Source organism: Phocoena sinus, chromosome 12 (assembly GCF_008692025.1).
Source record: "Phocoena sinus isolate mPhoSin1 chromosome 12, mPhoSin1.pri, whole genome shotgun sequence".
Lineage (NCBI taxonomy): Eukaryota > Metazoa > Chordata > Mammalia > Artiodactyla > Phocoenidae > Phocoena > Phocoena sinus.
The window spans coordinates 52,831,155-52,844,622 of record NC_045774.1 but is presented as its reverse complement, the minus strand read 5'-3'; the positions used below and the strand labels follow the sequence as shown (position 1 = coordinate 52,844,622).

General features: G+C 34.9%; 2 protein-coding genes across 8 annotated transcripts in view; both read right to left on the bottom strand.

The window, feature by feature from the left end:
* Nucleotides 1-13,468, bottom strand: part of ATG5 (autophagy related 5) — a 118,556-nt gene that overhangs the window by 87,997 nt on the left and 17,091 nt on the right. For all 7 annotated transcript variants that reach the window (XM_032651310.1, XM_032651309.1, XM_032651307.1 and 4 more), the window contains one exon: nt 4,835-4,913. In XM_032651310.1, coding sequence (XP_032507201.1) covers nt 4,835-4,913 — 79 coding nt within the window. The remainder of the gene's footprint in view (nt 1-4,834; nt 4,914-13,468) is intronic.
* Nucleotides 362-661, bottom strand: LOC116763498 (NADH dehydrogenase [ubiquinone] 1 beta subcomplex subunit 1). The gene has a single exon (XM_032651311.1). It carries the CDS (start codon nt 621-623, stop codon nt 447-449), a length of 177 nt encoding a protein of 58 aa, XP_032507202.1. The 5' UTR covers nt 624-661; the 3' UTR covers nt 362-446.

Here is a 13,468-nt window from a genome sequence, read left to right as displayed (position 1 = left end):
AAATCCAGGTGAAAGGTATGTGGGTGTTCGACTCTCAATCTTTCTAACACAGGTTTGAATTTTAAAAAATAAAAGCTGAGGAAAGAGAAATAAAATAATTTTCTCAGGAGGCTAATCAGATTTAGGAATCAAAAATGTCCTTGAAGCTAATTAAGAAAACCATGAAGAAGATACCTTTTTCATTCCTGTTTTGGTAAACAGGAAAAGAAAGCAAAGTAAATCTACATGTTTTAAAGTAGTTAACACTTTACAATTGCATAATATTTCTCTCTCAGAATTCAAAAAATAATATAAAAATTCCTACAAAAACAATTTTCTGAATCATCCTTTACAACCTTTTGGTTTTGTACACAACACTAACTTTTTTTTTTTTTTAAGTAATGAATGTGTTTTTATTTCTCTTATAATTTAAAAACTGTGAACATTCTGTAATTCAGCAGCAGCCTTTACTTCCAGGTGACTTCTTCACTGGGTCTTAATTCCCTTTTATATAACAGACTCTTGTTCCGGAAGGCAATTAGCTTTTCATCATTCTTTCTGTCTAGGTAACATCCAACGACAAATCCCACAGGGACAAGTATATGTACCCAGTGGTCACGCACAATCTGAAGTAAGTTCATCATGAATGCTGAAGCCTTGGGAACAACAACGAGACCACGACCTAGGGCGGCGGTGAGCCCAGCAACACTAACTTTTAAAAAAAAATAAATGTATTTATTTATGGCTGCGTTGGGTCTTTGTTGCTGCGCACGGATTTTTCTCTAGTTGCGGCGAGCGGGGGCTACTCTTCATGCTGCTGCATGGGCTTCTCATTGCGGTGGCTTCTCTTGTTGTGGAGCACAGGCTCAAGGCACACACGCTTCAGCAGTTGTGGCTTGCGGGCTCTAGAATGCAGGCTCCGTAGTTGTGGCGCACGGGCTTAGCTGCTCCGCGGCATGTGGGATCTTCCCGGACCTGAGTTCGAACCCGTATCCCCTGCACTGACAGGCGGATTCTCAACCACTGCGCCACCAGGGAAGTCCAATACTAACTTTTAAACCTGCATTGTTTTCTAAACTCTTGTTATTCAACCCATGGTCTGGTGCATCAACAGCACTGCGAACTTGTTAAAAATGCAGAACCTCTGCCCTCAGCGCAAACCTATGGAATCAGAATCAAAATCTGCACTTTAACAAGACACACATGTGATTTGTACGTATGTTAAATTTTGAAAAGCACTGCTCTAGACATTAAAATTCATTTACTATAAACATTATGAATCTATTCAAATGACAAGCATCAAAGTCAGTTAAAAATTAGAGAAAATATGTCCTTTCGAAAAATTTTTAACAGGTTTTCTCCCCCAAGAATTCAGGTGAACTATGAACTGACAGAAATGTGTGTGATGGAGGTGGGGGAGTCTCTTGGAGACTTCAGTGTTGCACAAAATCTAATTAAAATCAGTATCTTTGAAAGCAACTGTAAAATAAAAATTCTAAGCAGTCTGGTTAAAGCATACACATCATCTGACACACTTGATACAAAATCATAAAAGATAAAATACTGATGCATCAACTGACAGAAAGTTGTCACTCGATAAATTTAACCTGTTGATGAGAAACTATTTTCTAGAAACTTAAAGAAAACTTGCTTCCTCAATCTAAAAGCATTGCTTTTCTACCTGCAAATTTAATGCTTACTCAGTTTCATTATAATCAATCAAAAGCCGTAAGGCACTACAAGGGGATGTGGGCCTACATCAGTCCGTATAAGCTATCAATTAAATACCTGAGGACGACCTTTGTGGTAAACCAGGTCTTATAACCCTAAATAAAGGGAACTTAGTATAGGGAGAAAGAAATCTGGGCAATAATTTTCCTCCAACACAGGCCAGGGACAGAAAGAGTAAGAGCAGCTGACAGAAACACGCCGTAGTTGGAGCAAATTTAAAACATCCTCTAACATTCTGCTTTCTATTTAATTTCTCTAAAAAACTTTCCATCGGGGAAGACAATGTATGACCTACTAAGGATCCCAAAGAGCAATTCATTTTAAAATATCAAGAATAAACCCAGGGCTTCCCTGGTGGCGCAGTGGTTGAGCGTCCGCCTGCCAATGCAGGGGACACGGGTTCGTGACCCGTTCCGGGAAGATCCCACATGCTGCGGAGCGGCTGGGCCCATGAGCCATGGCCGCTGAGCCTGCGCGTCCAGAGCCTGTGCTCCGCAACGGGAGAGGCCACAGCACTGAGGGGCCCACGTGCCGCAAAAAAAAGAAAAAAAAGAATAAACCCATTACCTGTCAACACAAAAACTGTATTTTTGTGAAAAATAACTATATTTTTCAGGACGACAACAACAACAATTTAGGGAGAAGACCGGCACTGCTGTATAGTTTTGCAAATATCTTTATAACATCTGGCTTAATGGGAAGTAGATGGAGTTATCTTATTTGCTTCCACATTCAATACTATGCAGTTGTTTTGGTTAAAGTATGTAATTATACAGGTTTATAAAAATATGTAGTTGGAAAAAGTAGTATTTTAATAGTGTTTTCAGATTTATGGATATTCTTTTTTGATACTGCATCAATTCAGTTAGCTTATTATAACATTAATGTGGAATCTGAAAACACATCAATAAACATTTTGACCTCTGTTACATTAAAATTCCTGATGCCAGCCATGCACTTTGAACAGATCTTTCACACATGCATAATTTCTCAACATAATTCATTGATCATTTGGAAGTATCTGTTTACTGAGTTAAGGTAGGCCTTCTCCAAACATTTTCACGTTTCACTATATAAAATTTCTTAAAAATCAATTTGCTAAAATGACCACCAATCTCATCAGAAAATTCTTCGAGAATAATAAAGCTGTCAAGCTCATGGTGACAGATACATGTTTTCTAAAATTCTAATTTTCACTTAAAGTGCAAATCTTATTATTGGAAACAAATACTGTCAGTTGTTTTCTCTGCAATGAGGTCACTTTGTTTGTTTTAAAGAAACTAACAAATACCCAAGTGTGAATAAACACAGTTTGTCAGTCACTCTTTCAAATAAAAAATGCTGTTTCGTGAGAAAAGTGGCTCATGTAGCTCTCAAAGTAAACAAGGGCACAATGCTTTTCCTTAAGACAACCATCGTATTTGGCACACAGCAGAAGTGCTTTATGTGTATTCCCATTTCACCACATGAGATTAAAAAGACATGTACTTAAGAGTCAAGATTAATAATAACTAATAATTTGTACTGCTTCACCCAGGACAGGCCTAGTGTGTGGTGGTGAAGAATACAACGACCACTAGCACATTTTGGTACAGGGCCTTGCTCTGTGCTAAGGTGCCAAAAGTTTTGCTCACCATCGCTTTTGCAGATCAGTACAAATTCAAACACAGTGGAAAGGGCAAATAGCATCTTAATATTATTATGGAAATAGGAATCCCCATGGATCTGGGTCCATCAAGCACTCTGAGAACCATAACACTATATCAATCATAAGAATTCTAAGCCTTTCCTATCATTATTACAATCCATCAACTAATTCAACCAATAATTACAGACGGCCTAACAGGCAATGCCAACTAGGTACCATAAAATTTGTTTGAGTATCTTTTGTATCATTCACTCGTATATCCCAGGCTCCGAGAACAGTGCGTGGCTGGCACACAGCAGGCTCTCAGTATTTGTTGAATGAATAAATAAGTGGGTAACTATGATATATTTTAACCTAGATTTCAAAGTCTTTTAGAGTGCATTCTACACACACACACACACACACAATCAATTACTGGAAATGCTTTTCAACATAATGGGAAAGACCTGTTAGGCAATATGGAACCTCTACACTTATTATACTTGGAGTAGTTTTACCTTCCTACCATTCTACATTTAAATTATTATACATACAGGTAGTCCCTGTTCTTCATGGTAACTGAAACTCATGCATATTAGAACCATGTCCTCACTCTGTATGGTTCCGTGGTAACTAACATCTGTGGTAGCATGGTGCTGTGCAAAGTATATCAGTGCAAATAACAGTGAAATAAATGCAAATGCCCCACAAATCCACTTTCAGTAAAACGGAAAGGAAAGTAACTTAGGAAGACTGGGTGAGCCTTTGGGCAATGACTTTGAATAAGTGACCCTAATGGGAAAGCAAATCAGACACCTAAATGACTTTTCAAACTCTTAGCATGTCTCCCTCCCACTATATGTCACCATTTGAGAATCACTGCCTAGTGAGCAATTAATAGAGGGGGTTCAATCCTTCAGCGGTACTCGCTTGTGGGGTGGAGGATGGAGAATCAGGGTGTTTAGTGAGAAAGAGTGATGAGATTTTTATAAAATAATGAGACAAAATTAGGTTACAATAAATCTAGTCTGGACTCTTAAAAACTACAGGAATTAATATTTCTCAAAACAGACTTAAATCAAGTCTTTGTATTTCTGTCTCCTAATGCTTCTTTTCATTCCATCAAAAGAGCCTTAGAGTTACTCAGTGTTAGGTTGCCTCCTTCCCCATTCCCATGCCCACATGCACTCAGAATTTTGTTCTTCCTATTTGAGGTTTTTTTTATAATGAATATAAATATTCCAAAATATTATAAATTTTAAACATAGTGCATCCAGCTCCAACAAAGAATAGGCACTTATACGTTAAATGTTTAAATGGTTCTGTCAAGAGTTAAGAAGAAATTGAAAGGCATTTTATAAACACTAATGGCAGCTTAGCAAATAAAAAGTATCATGGGAAAAGCAATAAACAACTTAAAAAAAAAATTCTACTCTAAGTCTACTTACTAAGTAGTACCACAAGTGGGACAAATGGGAAATGGTATTTAAACTATACCTTAAAATGTACTGTGATGTTCCAAGGAAGAGCTGAACTTGATGCAAGAAGATCAAAGAGCAAACCAATTGGATAATGCCTAAAAATGAAAGAGTATATTTTAAGATAAAATAAATATTTACAGTTAAACTACAACTCCAAAATAAATTTCCAGCATGTTTCAACATCAAACATCAGGAGACTTCAACCACAAATCACAGAAAGGTAATGTTTTACACAGTTACTTGCCTGGGCTAATATGGCATAGTTTCTAGGCATCAGGTGTTTTGTTTTTTTTTCTAACCATACCATTCCCCAGGGAATCCTCAATATACATAATGAAATTGTACTAAGGCACCTTTTATCAGCCATGAGCACGGTTATGTCACAGTACTGTCACATCTAATTATCATCCAAGCATTCATATTGGGCAACCAGTTTTTTTCTAGAGGGGTGGGATAGGGAAGGTGGGAGGGAGGGAGACACAAGAGGGAGGAGATATGGGGACATATGTATATGTATAGCTGATTCACTTTGTTATAAAGCAGAAACTAACACACCATTGTAAAGCAATTATACTGCAATAAAGATGTTAAAAAAAAACTCAAAATTTTAGAAAATGTTAAGAACTGAGAAGAGCACCTAAAAGAGCATGCAATCACCTATTTTGTACCTATTACTATTAACATTACAGTATATAAATTTCCTGTCTTTTCTTTATGCATACATATCTAAATATACATTAGGCTTATCCTTTACAGACTGCTATAACCTGCTTTTTTCATATAACAATATGTGAACATTTTCCAAAGTCACTGAATATTCTTCTGTAGCCTAATAATAAAATAATAAATTTGGGACTTCCTAAACGAGAGAACATTTCCTAATATAACCATTACTCACAGTGAAGCAAATTATTTAGTAACAAACAAGTTAATAATACAAACCTTGCAGATTTCAGTGGACAAACCTTATTTTTTACATCCTTTTAAAGAATCTAAAGTAGCTTAATCAGTGAATCAGAATAAATAATCCTCCCAACAAAGACAAAAAGAAGACTGTCTGGTTTTATGTACAGTCCCGTTCTTTCCTATATATTAGTGAATTACTCCTAAATTTAAGAGTGGAAAACTTTGAAAATACATCTAATTTCCTTCCAAATGAGTGAGCCAAATATATGACCTGATCAATATTCAAATATTAGCTAATACTATTTATGTTTGCTTACATCTACATAATATAATTGTGGAAAAATCATCAGTCATTAGAGATCATATATTTATTTAGAATGAATTTAAGATGAATGCCCTGCTAGCAAAATAAAACAGTGAGTAGTTTTAGTCATATATGTGTTGTATCTCTTAATAAAACCCTCAAACTTCTCTCTAGTCGAAAGTCAGTATCTAACACAAATCCTTCATAGCTAGGAATGAATATGAAGTAAATCTTGAATTAACTAAATTACAGAATGCTTCCTTTAGGAAATTCTCTAATCAGGAAAAACTCCAGTCTCAGTTAAAAACTGAAATAAAAATATTAATTTAAAAAAACACAAAAATATTGCACTATAAACAAGTTATAGATTCTATCCAATTCTGATCTTTCTCTCTGACCTCTTAAAATTGCACAGGCTCTACATAATGCCCTGCACTTTTACAAATTAGACCTTTTTTAGTCTTCATGTCCCTCTGAGTTATGTGCAACAAGGTTAAGAATGAATATGGGTACTTAAACTAATACAGCACACTGCTTTCCAAACTCGATGCAGCACTGCAGATATAATTATAGAATCCCTTTAGCAAATTATTGACCTATTGGATAGATTCACCAGTAACCCCATAAAATGACTAGCAATTCAGTGTTGTACATGTTCTCCACCATTCACAAATGGAACTATATACAAATTCTAAAGTTAAATCAAATATTATCTTAAAGTAATCTATACAGTCACATAAAATCAAGTACAACCTTAAAAATAAATAACAAGTATTTGAGTTAGAATACAATTTAAACATAAAAAGACTCATAATAATCAGTTATTTTTTTACCCTCAATATTAAAAAAAAAAAAAAAGGCCTGCAAGTACACAGAATCTTGAACAAAGTAGCTAATAGCTGCTGAATGCATAAATCAAAGATCCACAGAATAGTTAACCCTTGGTATACCATGAAGATCCAATGGGCCCAATTTTAGGTTCTGAACTTCTTTTCTGAGCAGCTCTATTTTAAGATTAATACTTTATAACTTTTATTCTTTTTTTTAAGATTTTTTTGATATGGACCATTTTAAAAGTCTTTACTGAATTTGTTACAATATTGCTTCTGTTTTATTTTTTTGGCCGTGAGGCATGTGGGCTCTTAGCTCCCCAACCAGGGATTAAACCCGCACCCCCTGCACTGGAAGGTGAAGTCTTATCCACTGGACCACCAGGGAAGTCCCCCCTTTTATTCTTTCTTAAAAGTCTTCCAAAAATCACAGAGAAAACTCACTTAAGAAAAAAGAAGAAAAAAACTTAGTCTGTCTAGTAACTGTCATGTGAATTCACTGGACCCTTCTACAAATCTAAGATATATTGTGGTATCTTAGTGCTCTTATTTTTTTCCTCTATCTTGAAACATTTTGCTATTTCATCATTCTAGGGATTATTTCATCATTACTTATCAATTATTCCTAACTAAAATAAAGATTAAAATAATAAGAATTTGGAAGAATAATGTTATGCCTAGAAGAAAGATATAATAATGCTTCCTTCTTCCATTTTCTTACTTTGTCATCCAAAACATTATATCATATTCCAAAAAGCATAAAATAAGGATGCAGACCCCATCTTTGGAGTCTGCTTTTATCTCTCATTAATACAGGTGAAAACTCAAAATGTCTTATTTTCCACCTATATCGACAGAGGAAGATGTTACATAATTAGATAAATCAAAAGATTTTTGCAAAGAGACAGATAGCAGTACTTTAGACTTTAATGACATTGGTAAACTGATCATTTAAGTAAAATTTCAGACTATGAGTCTTTAGATGATGATATCCTAGGTGAATTTTATAAAACTCAAGAACTAATGCATAAACAATGTATTTCTAAGGACATATGGCATTCTTATCCACTTAGTCATTCAAAAGAAAGGATTTCTTCATACAGTAGAACCTAGACCATTCCATTTTGCTAAAAGGATGTGTATCAGTATTCTTATCTTTAATGCCATTTGTACACTGCAATTTACTTGACTGTAAGTGGGCAAATATTAAAGCCAGATTTGTACACAAAGATGACTGGAAGGAATTAGATGATGTAGAAATTAAAAACAATTGGACTGCTCATTCAGGATGTTTACTCATGTAATAAAGAAATTATTTTACAACAAAATCACGATCTGGGGCTTTTTAAATTTCGTAAAGTATTGCCGTTAAACGCAAGAAGAGCCAGAAGTGATGACAAGCTGGAACCTCATACAAGTCTATTTGAATGTTTGACAACTAATGAGCAGTAACTTGCATTGAGGACATTGCCCACTTCTGGTATATATATACCTTTGAAACCAGGAAAACATGGAGTGAAAATTTGAATTTCTATATTTAAATGCTTATTAAAATTTCTATAATAAAGTTGTTATATGCCATTCCTTTATACTTCTCTAAGTTATTTATAAAGTGACTTACACACACACATTTATATATATACACACACACACACACACACATATATATTTTAAAGTTCATTGGTCTCAAATAGTAAATGATGGGCTTCCCTGGTGGCGCAGTGGTTGAGAGTCCGCCTGCCAATACAGGGGACATGGGTTTGTGCCCCGGTCCGGGAAGATCCCACATGCCGCGGAGCGACTGGGCCTGTGAGCCATGGCCGTTGAGCCTGCGCGTCCGGAGCCTGTGCTCCGCAACGGGAGAGGCCACAACAGTGAGAGGCCCGCGTACCGCAAAAAAAAAAAAAAAAAAAAAAAAGTAAATGATGATGACTTTTTCCTGATATACTAAGGGTTAGGATAGAAATTTAAGTATGATAATTTCTAAAACTTATATTTAAGATTTAAAAATATAAAAAATATTAACATAAGAGCATTCTAAATAATACAATAGCTAACAGTTATCCTGTAACAATCGTTAGAAATAAAACTAAGCCAGAAAAATTTAGGAGTAAAATAACTATTTACTTCTATCTATTGTCAAAGTATATAGACCATACGTGGATCATCAGTGCAGATGCTTATGTCAGAATGATTTTGATGCAAGTATTATACTAACTCCAAACAAATACACCACCTGAATTAACTGGTTCCAAGATTGCTTATTTCTGATGAATCTATTAATATGCAAGAAAATCTAAAAAACAGAACTGGCAAAAATTAAAAGTACTGACTTTCTCTTACACTATTATCTGATTTATGTCAAAGATTTCAAAGTACTAATTTGCACAATTCCTCTAAACAGATATTCCATGTAATTCTGTTATGAGGCTCCTAACCCATAACACAGAAACCATGTAAGCCATAACTGTGAGTAAATCGTAATGTAGCCATTTGGCTGTTACATTGCTACTCCTGCCAATTTAACCTAAATTTAAAAGAAAAGGAAGTGGTGAGGATTTGAACCTGGAATACCGCAGAAGAGGACCAAACTGGTAAAGGTTCAATCTACCGCGCTATAAAAATTAACTGCACCAGAATATTTAGTGTTGTGTCTGCTTTCACATTTTATTCATTTTCTTTCTCTTCCTTAAATTGCGCTAGCCTTTTCTAAATTCAATTCTCTAAATGAATTAACATTTTCTTTTTTTTTTTTTTTTTTGCATAAGTTGTTTCTTCTTTACCCTTTCATTACTGCTAAAATACATATACATACTGGCACATGGCATGGCGGTAACAGATATGCTTTGAGGTCAGCCAAGGGTGCTCATTCTAGTCTAAACATCTGCAGTTAGATAGCAAACCAGTATTTTAAGATCAGTATTGAAAGGAATCTTCCCTATATACTAGAGAACTATTGTTCCACTCCATTTCACTGAAATAAATGCATCCTATTCATAAGTTTGCTACATTAGTGATTCACTGAAAACAGGATTACATTCTAATGAATAAGGGTTTAACTCAAACGTAAACCAAAGTAATTTAATGATTACAATCTATTTTGCATTACTCTGTCTATAGTACAAACACAGACAATTACAGGCCAGTGCTGTGTTTCTCAGCTTTCTAAGCCTATTCTTATGGATGAAAAAGTACAGAAATAACCAACTAAAGGGATACTACATGTATAAAATGCTAAGTAAACCACATTTCAAAAAATCTAGTTTACAGAATAATTTATAAAATTCTCAAAATGCACAACCTTAGAAAAATGACTGGACATAAGAGAAGAGCCTGCACAATATTTACAATTAAGATGTTTAAATTACTTTGTTAAAATTTACTTTTGAAATCACATAGGTACAGTATTAAATTCTGGGTCACTGTATTATGCCTACATTTAAGATCAACATCAGTATTTGCTGCCTTTTTTTTTTAATTCCAAAGGTAGTTTCAACATTTTCAACAACCAGTCCTGAAAATAAGTCAATTTATACAAAATAATAATATCCTTGTAGAGACACTTGTTTTACAGTTGACAAAGAACCTTTTTCTAAATTTTGTACCTGGAGGCCTAAGATCTAACTAGCATTAGGGTATACTAACAAAGTATTCTTTAGAAGAACCAAGAACTTTTCTCTTAAGATAAGCCTAATATAAAAGTAACAAATACAAATTTTGAACACTTGCGTTATGGTAACAAGAAACTTTATCCCGTAAAGTGCAATGTTAGAGCACCCTCTGCTGACTAATCAACTCAAACCACTCTTTAAAAAGAGATCCTTAATTTGAATTAAGATCAGCACTTTCCATTTCCCATATAATTTTTAAAAGCACTAATCAGATAAGGCCTCCTTGGCATCTCTCTACAAATCAACAACATATTAAGTATTCATTATGTGCCTACCACTGTTCTTAAATACTTTTCTATTCTTTTTTTTTTTTCTATTCTAATATAGACAAATTAACATAAGTAATTAGAACATACAGAATCAGAGAAAACAACAACAACTAAGAAACAGAATATCAGCATGTATGGCAGAAAGAGCCCTCAAAATAGGGTCCTACTTGCTCATTTGAGTAAGTTATTTATTTGAGCCTCAGTTTTCTCAATAAAAAAAAGAGACTTATTTAGATTCATTTTTTCATTCAACAAACATTTACGTAGCACCTCTTACGAGCTACTGCTTAAGGTGCTTAAGGTACAGAGCACCTGCTCAAGCATCTCACAGATGATTAAATATTTGTAATAATAATTAATATGAATAGGAGAAAGGGTTACAGAGAGAGAAGGAATATCAATTTATGCTTTCTTCCTTCTTTTATGAATTGTCTAAACTGGTGTTTGATTTCCTTTCTCACTTGAATTTACTTAAAACTCCAAAGAATCAAGTATAAGGCAGATATTATCATCCTACTGAAATAAATGCTCCTCTATGCTTAAGACACATTTATGGTCTCAAAAGTCCAAGTCCTACAAAGCTTCAGTGGTAGCTGCTTCCCTACAATGATTATCCTATCCTAGGAAGCCCACTGCTTAAATGCCAGATAGATATTGACAGCCTATTTCTAGGAAGATAACTCTTATCACACAAGAGAAAATTGCTACTGTTGGGAGCAAAGAGAGAAAAGATCAGAACTCAGCCCAGAGGTCCTAAATTCTATTCATGCCTCAGTAAGTTATTCACTCCTCAAATGTATGGAATACCTAACACTACAGGAAAAGTTGTATCAAAAGCCATTAAATACAATGAGTGTACAGCAAGACACAGCTATGAAAGTGGTATCATGCATAAAAAGCTTATGCTAACACCCCAAAAACTAAACTGAAGATATGTGCACACAATTGCTTTCAGATAAGCTCTCTAAAAGGAAAAATAATTTCACTCTTTGATAAAAGACTTTCAGAAGGGATAAATAATGACAAAGTAGGAACACGTCTCTTGAAGCCAAAATCATCACTCTGTCGTAACAGGGAGGAATGGGTCCAAATGTTGTTTACTGATATCATATATAGAATACAAACTTACAGAAGACAAATCATAGCAAATACAAAAATAATCACCACACAAGATAAATTAAAACGGCAGCTGAAAGATGATGACTTAATAATCATTTACTATAAAAGCTAAATTGAGGTTTCCCATCTTTTCCAGAGTTTCTCAACTGGGGGTGGTTTTGCACCCCTTGCCCCAGGACGTTTAGCAACATTTTTACAATCACAACTGAAGGGCGTGCAACTGGCAATAGTGGGTTACCAGGGCTGCTGCTAAAAACACTACAACATACAGAGTAGCTCTCCCACAGCAAAGAATTATCTGGGTCCAAAATGTCAGTAGGGCCCTTGTTGAGAACCCATGCTTTACAATGATAAAACTGAAAAGCCCACTGTCAGTCGCGTGAGTTCTTAAGGGAATCTATAACTAATACACATAAAGCAATACAATTTCAACATCCATCTACAATACAGATAGAACTGTCAAGAACACAGAGATATCCTATTTGCTGCTACTCACCCACAATCTTTCCCCCTCCTTCCTCTCCCTCTACTCTCCTGATCCTTGCTCCTCTTATACTTCTTTTAAGCCACCTTCCCATTCCCAAACCTCCAATTCTTCTGAGAAATAAAAAGAAACAGAAAACATTGACTTATCTATGCTGCCAGAGGTCTAGAACTATTCAAGAGTCATAATGAGTCTGATAATGTGATTATGAAGCAGTATTCTGTTTTGACTAAATAATGAACGTTATAAAAAAAAAAAAAGAAAAGAAAAAAAAGGTTAGTGATGTGACCCATAACTCAATACAAGATATCACCTTGCATGTCTCTAAATTATTAAGAGAAATCTACCCACTCTTGGAAATTCATCAGCACAAGGTGAGTTCTAAAAGTTCACTCCTTGTTTCTAAGTAATCCTTGGATTCAAGTCAGCTGCACTTATTACACACCTACTAGCTTCCTTTTATTTGCTTTAAGTCTCTTTTAAAACTCTTCATTTTTTATTATTCCCAGATTCAAAAAGCAAGTCCATTATTAAACTATTTATATTTTTCATATTTCACTTAAAGCTTGACTCAGCCTGTATCTTTCTCATTCAACTACATCTATATGGCAGCATTTCAACACCTATATCTCAGCATATCTTGAATCATTTTTTAACATTCTTCTCCCTGTAATTTCTTCAATTTCATTAAATATTTTTGGAAGCACAATGACCAAAGCTCCCAGTAACAGAGGAAGTACAAAATTACATCATCTATACATGGATAAGCCCAGATTTATGTGTCTGAAAAGGATATTTATTTTAAATGTTTCTGAAAAAATCGTATTCCGATATACTACCAAAATTATTTTTCACAAAAAAAGGAAATCAATATAATTTAAATACTAAACCAAGGCTAAACAACATGTGCTTATAGCACAGTAGTCAACTATATATGAAAATCAGTTTAAAAGATGCCCCTTGCTTCCCTGGTGGTGCAGTGAGTCCGCCTGCCGATGCAGGGGACGCGGGTTCGTGCCCCGGTCCAGGAGGATCCCACATGCACAGAGCGGCTGGGCCCGTAAGCC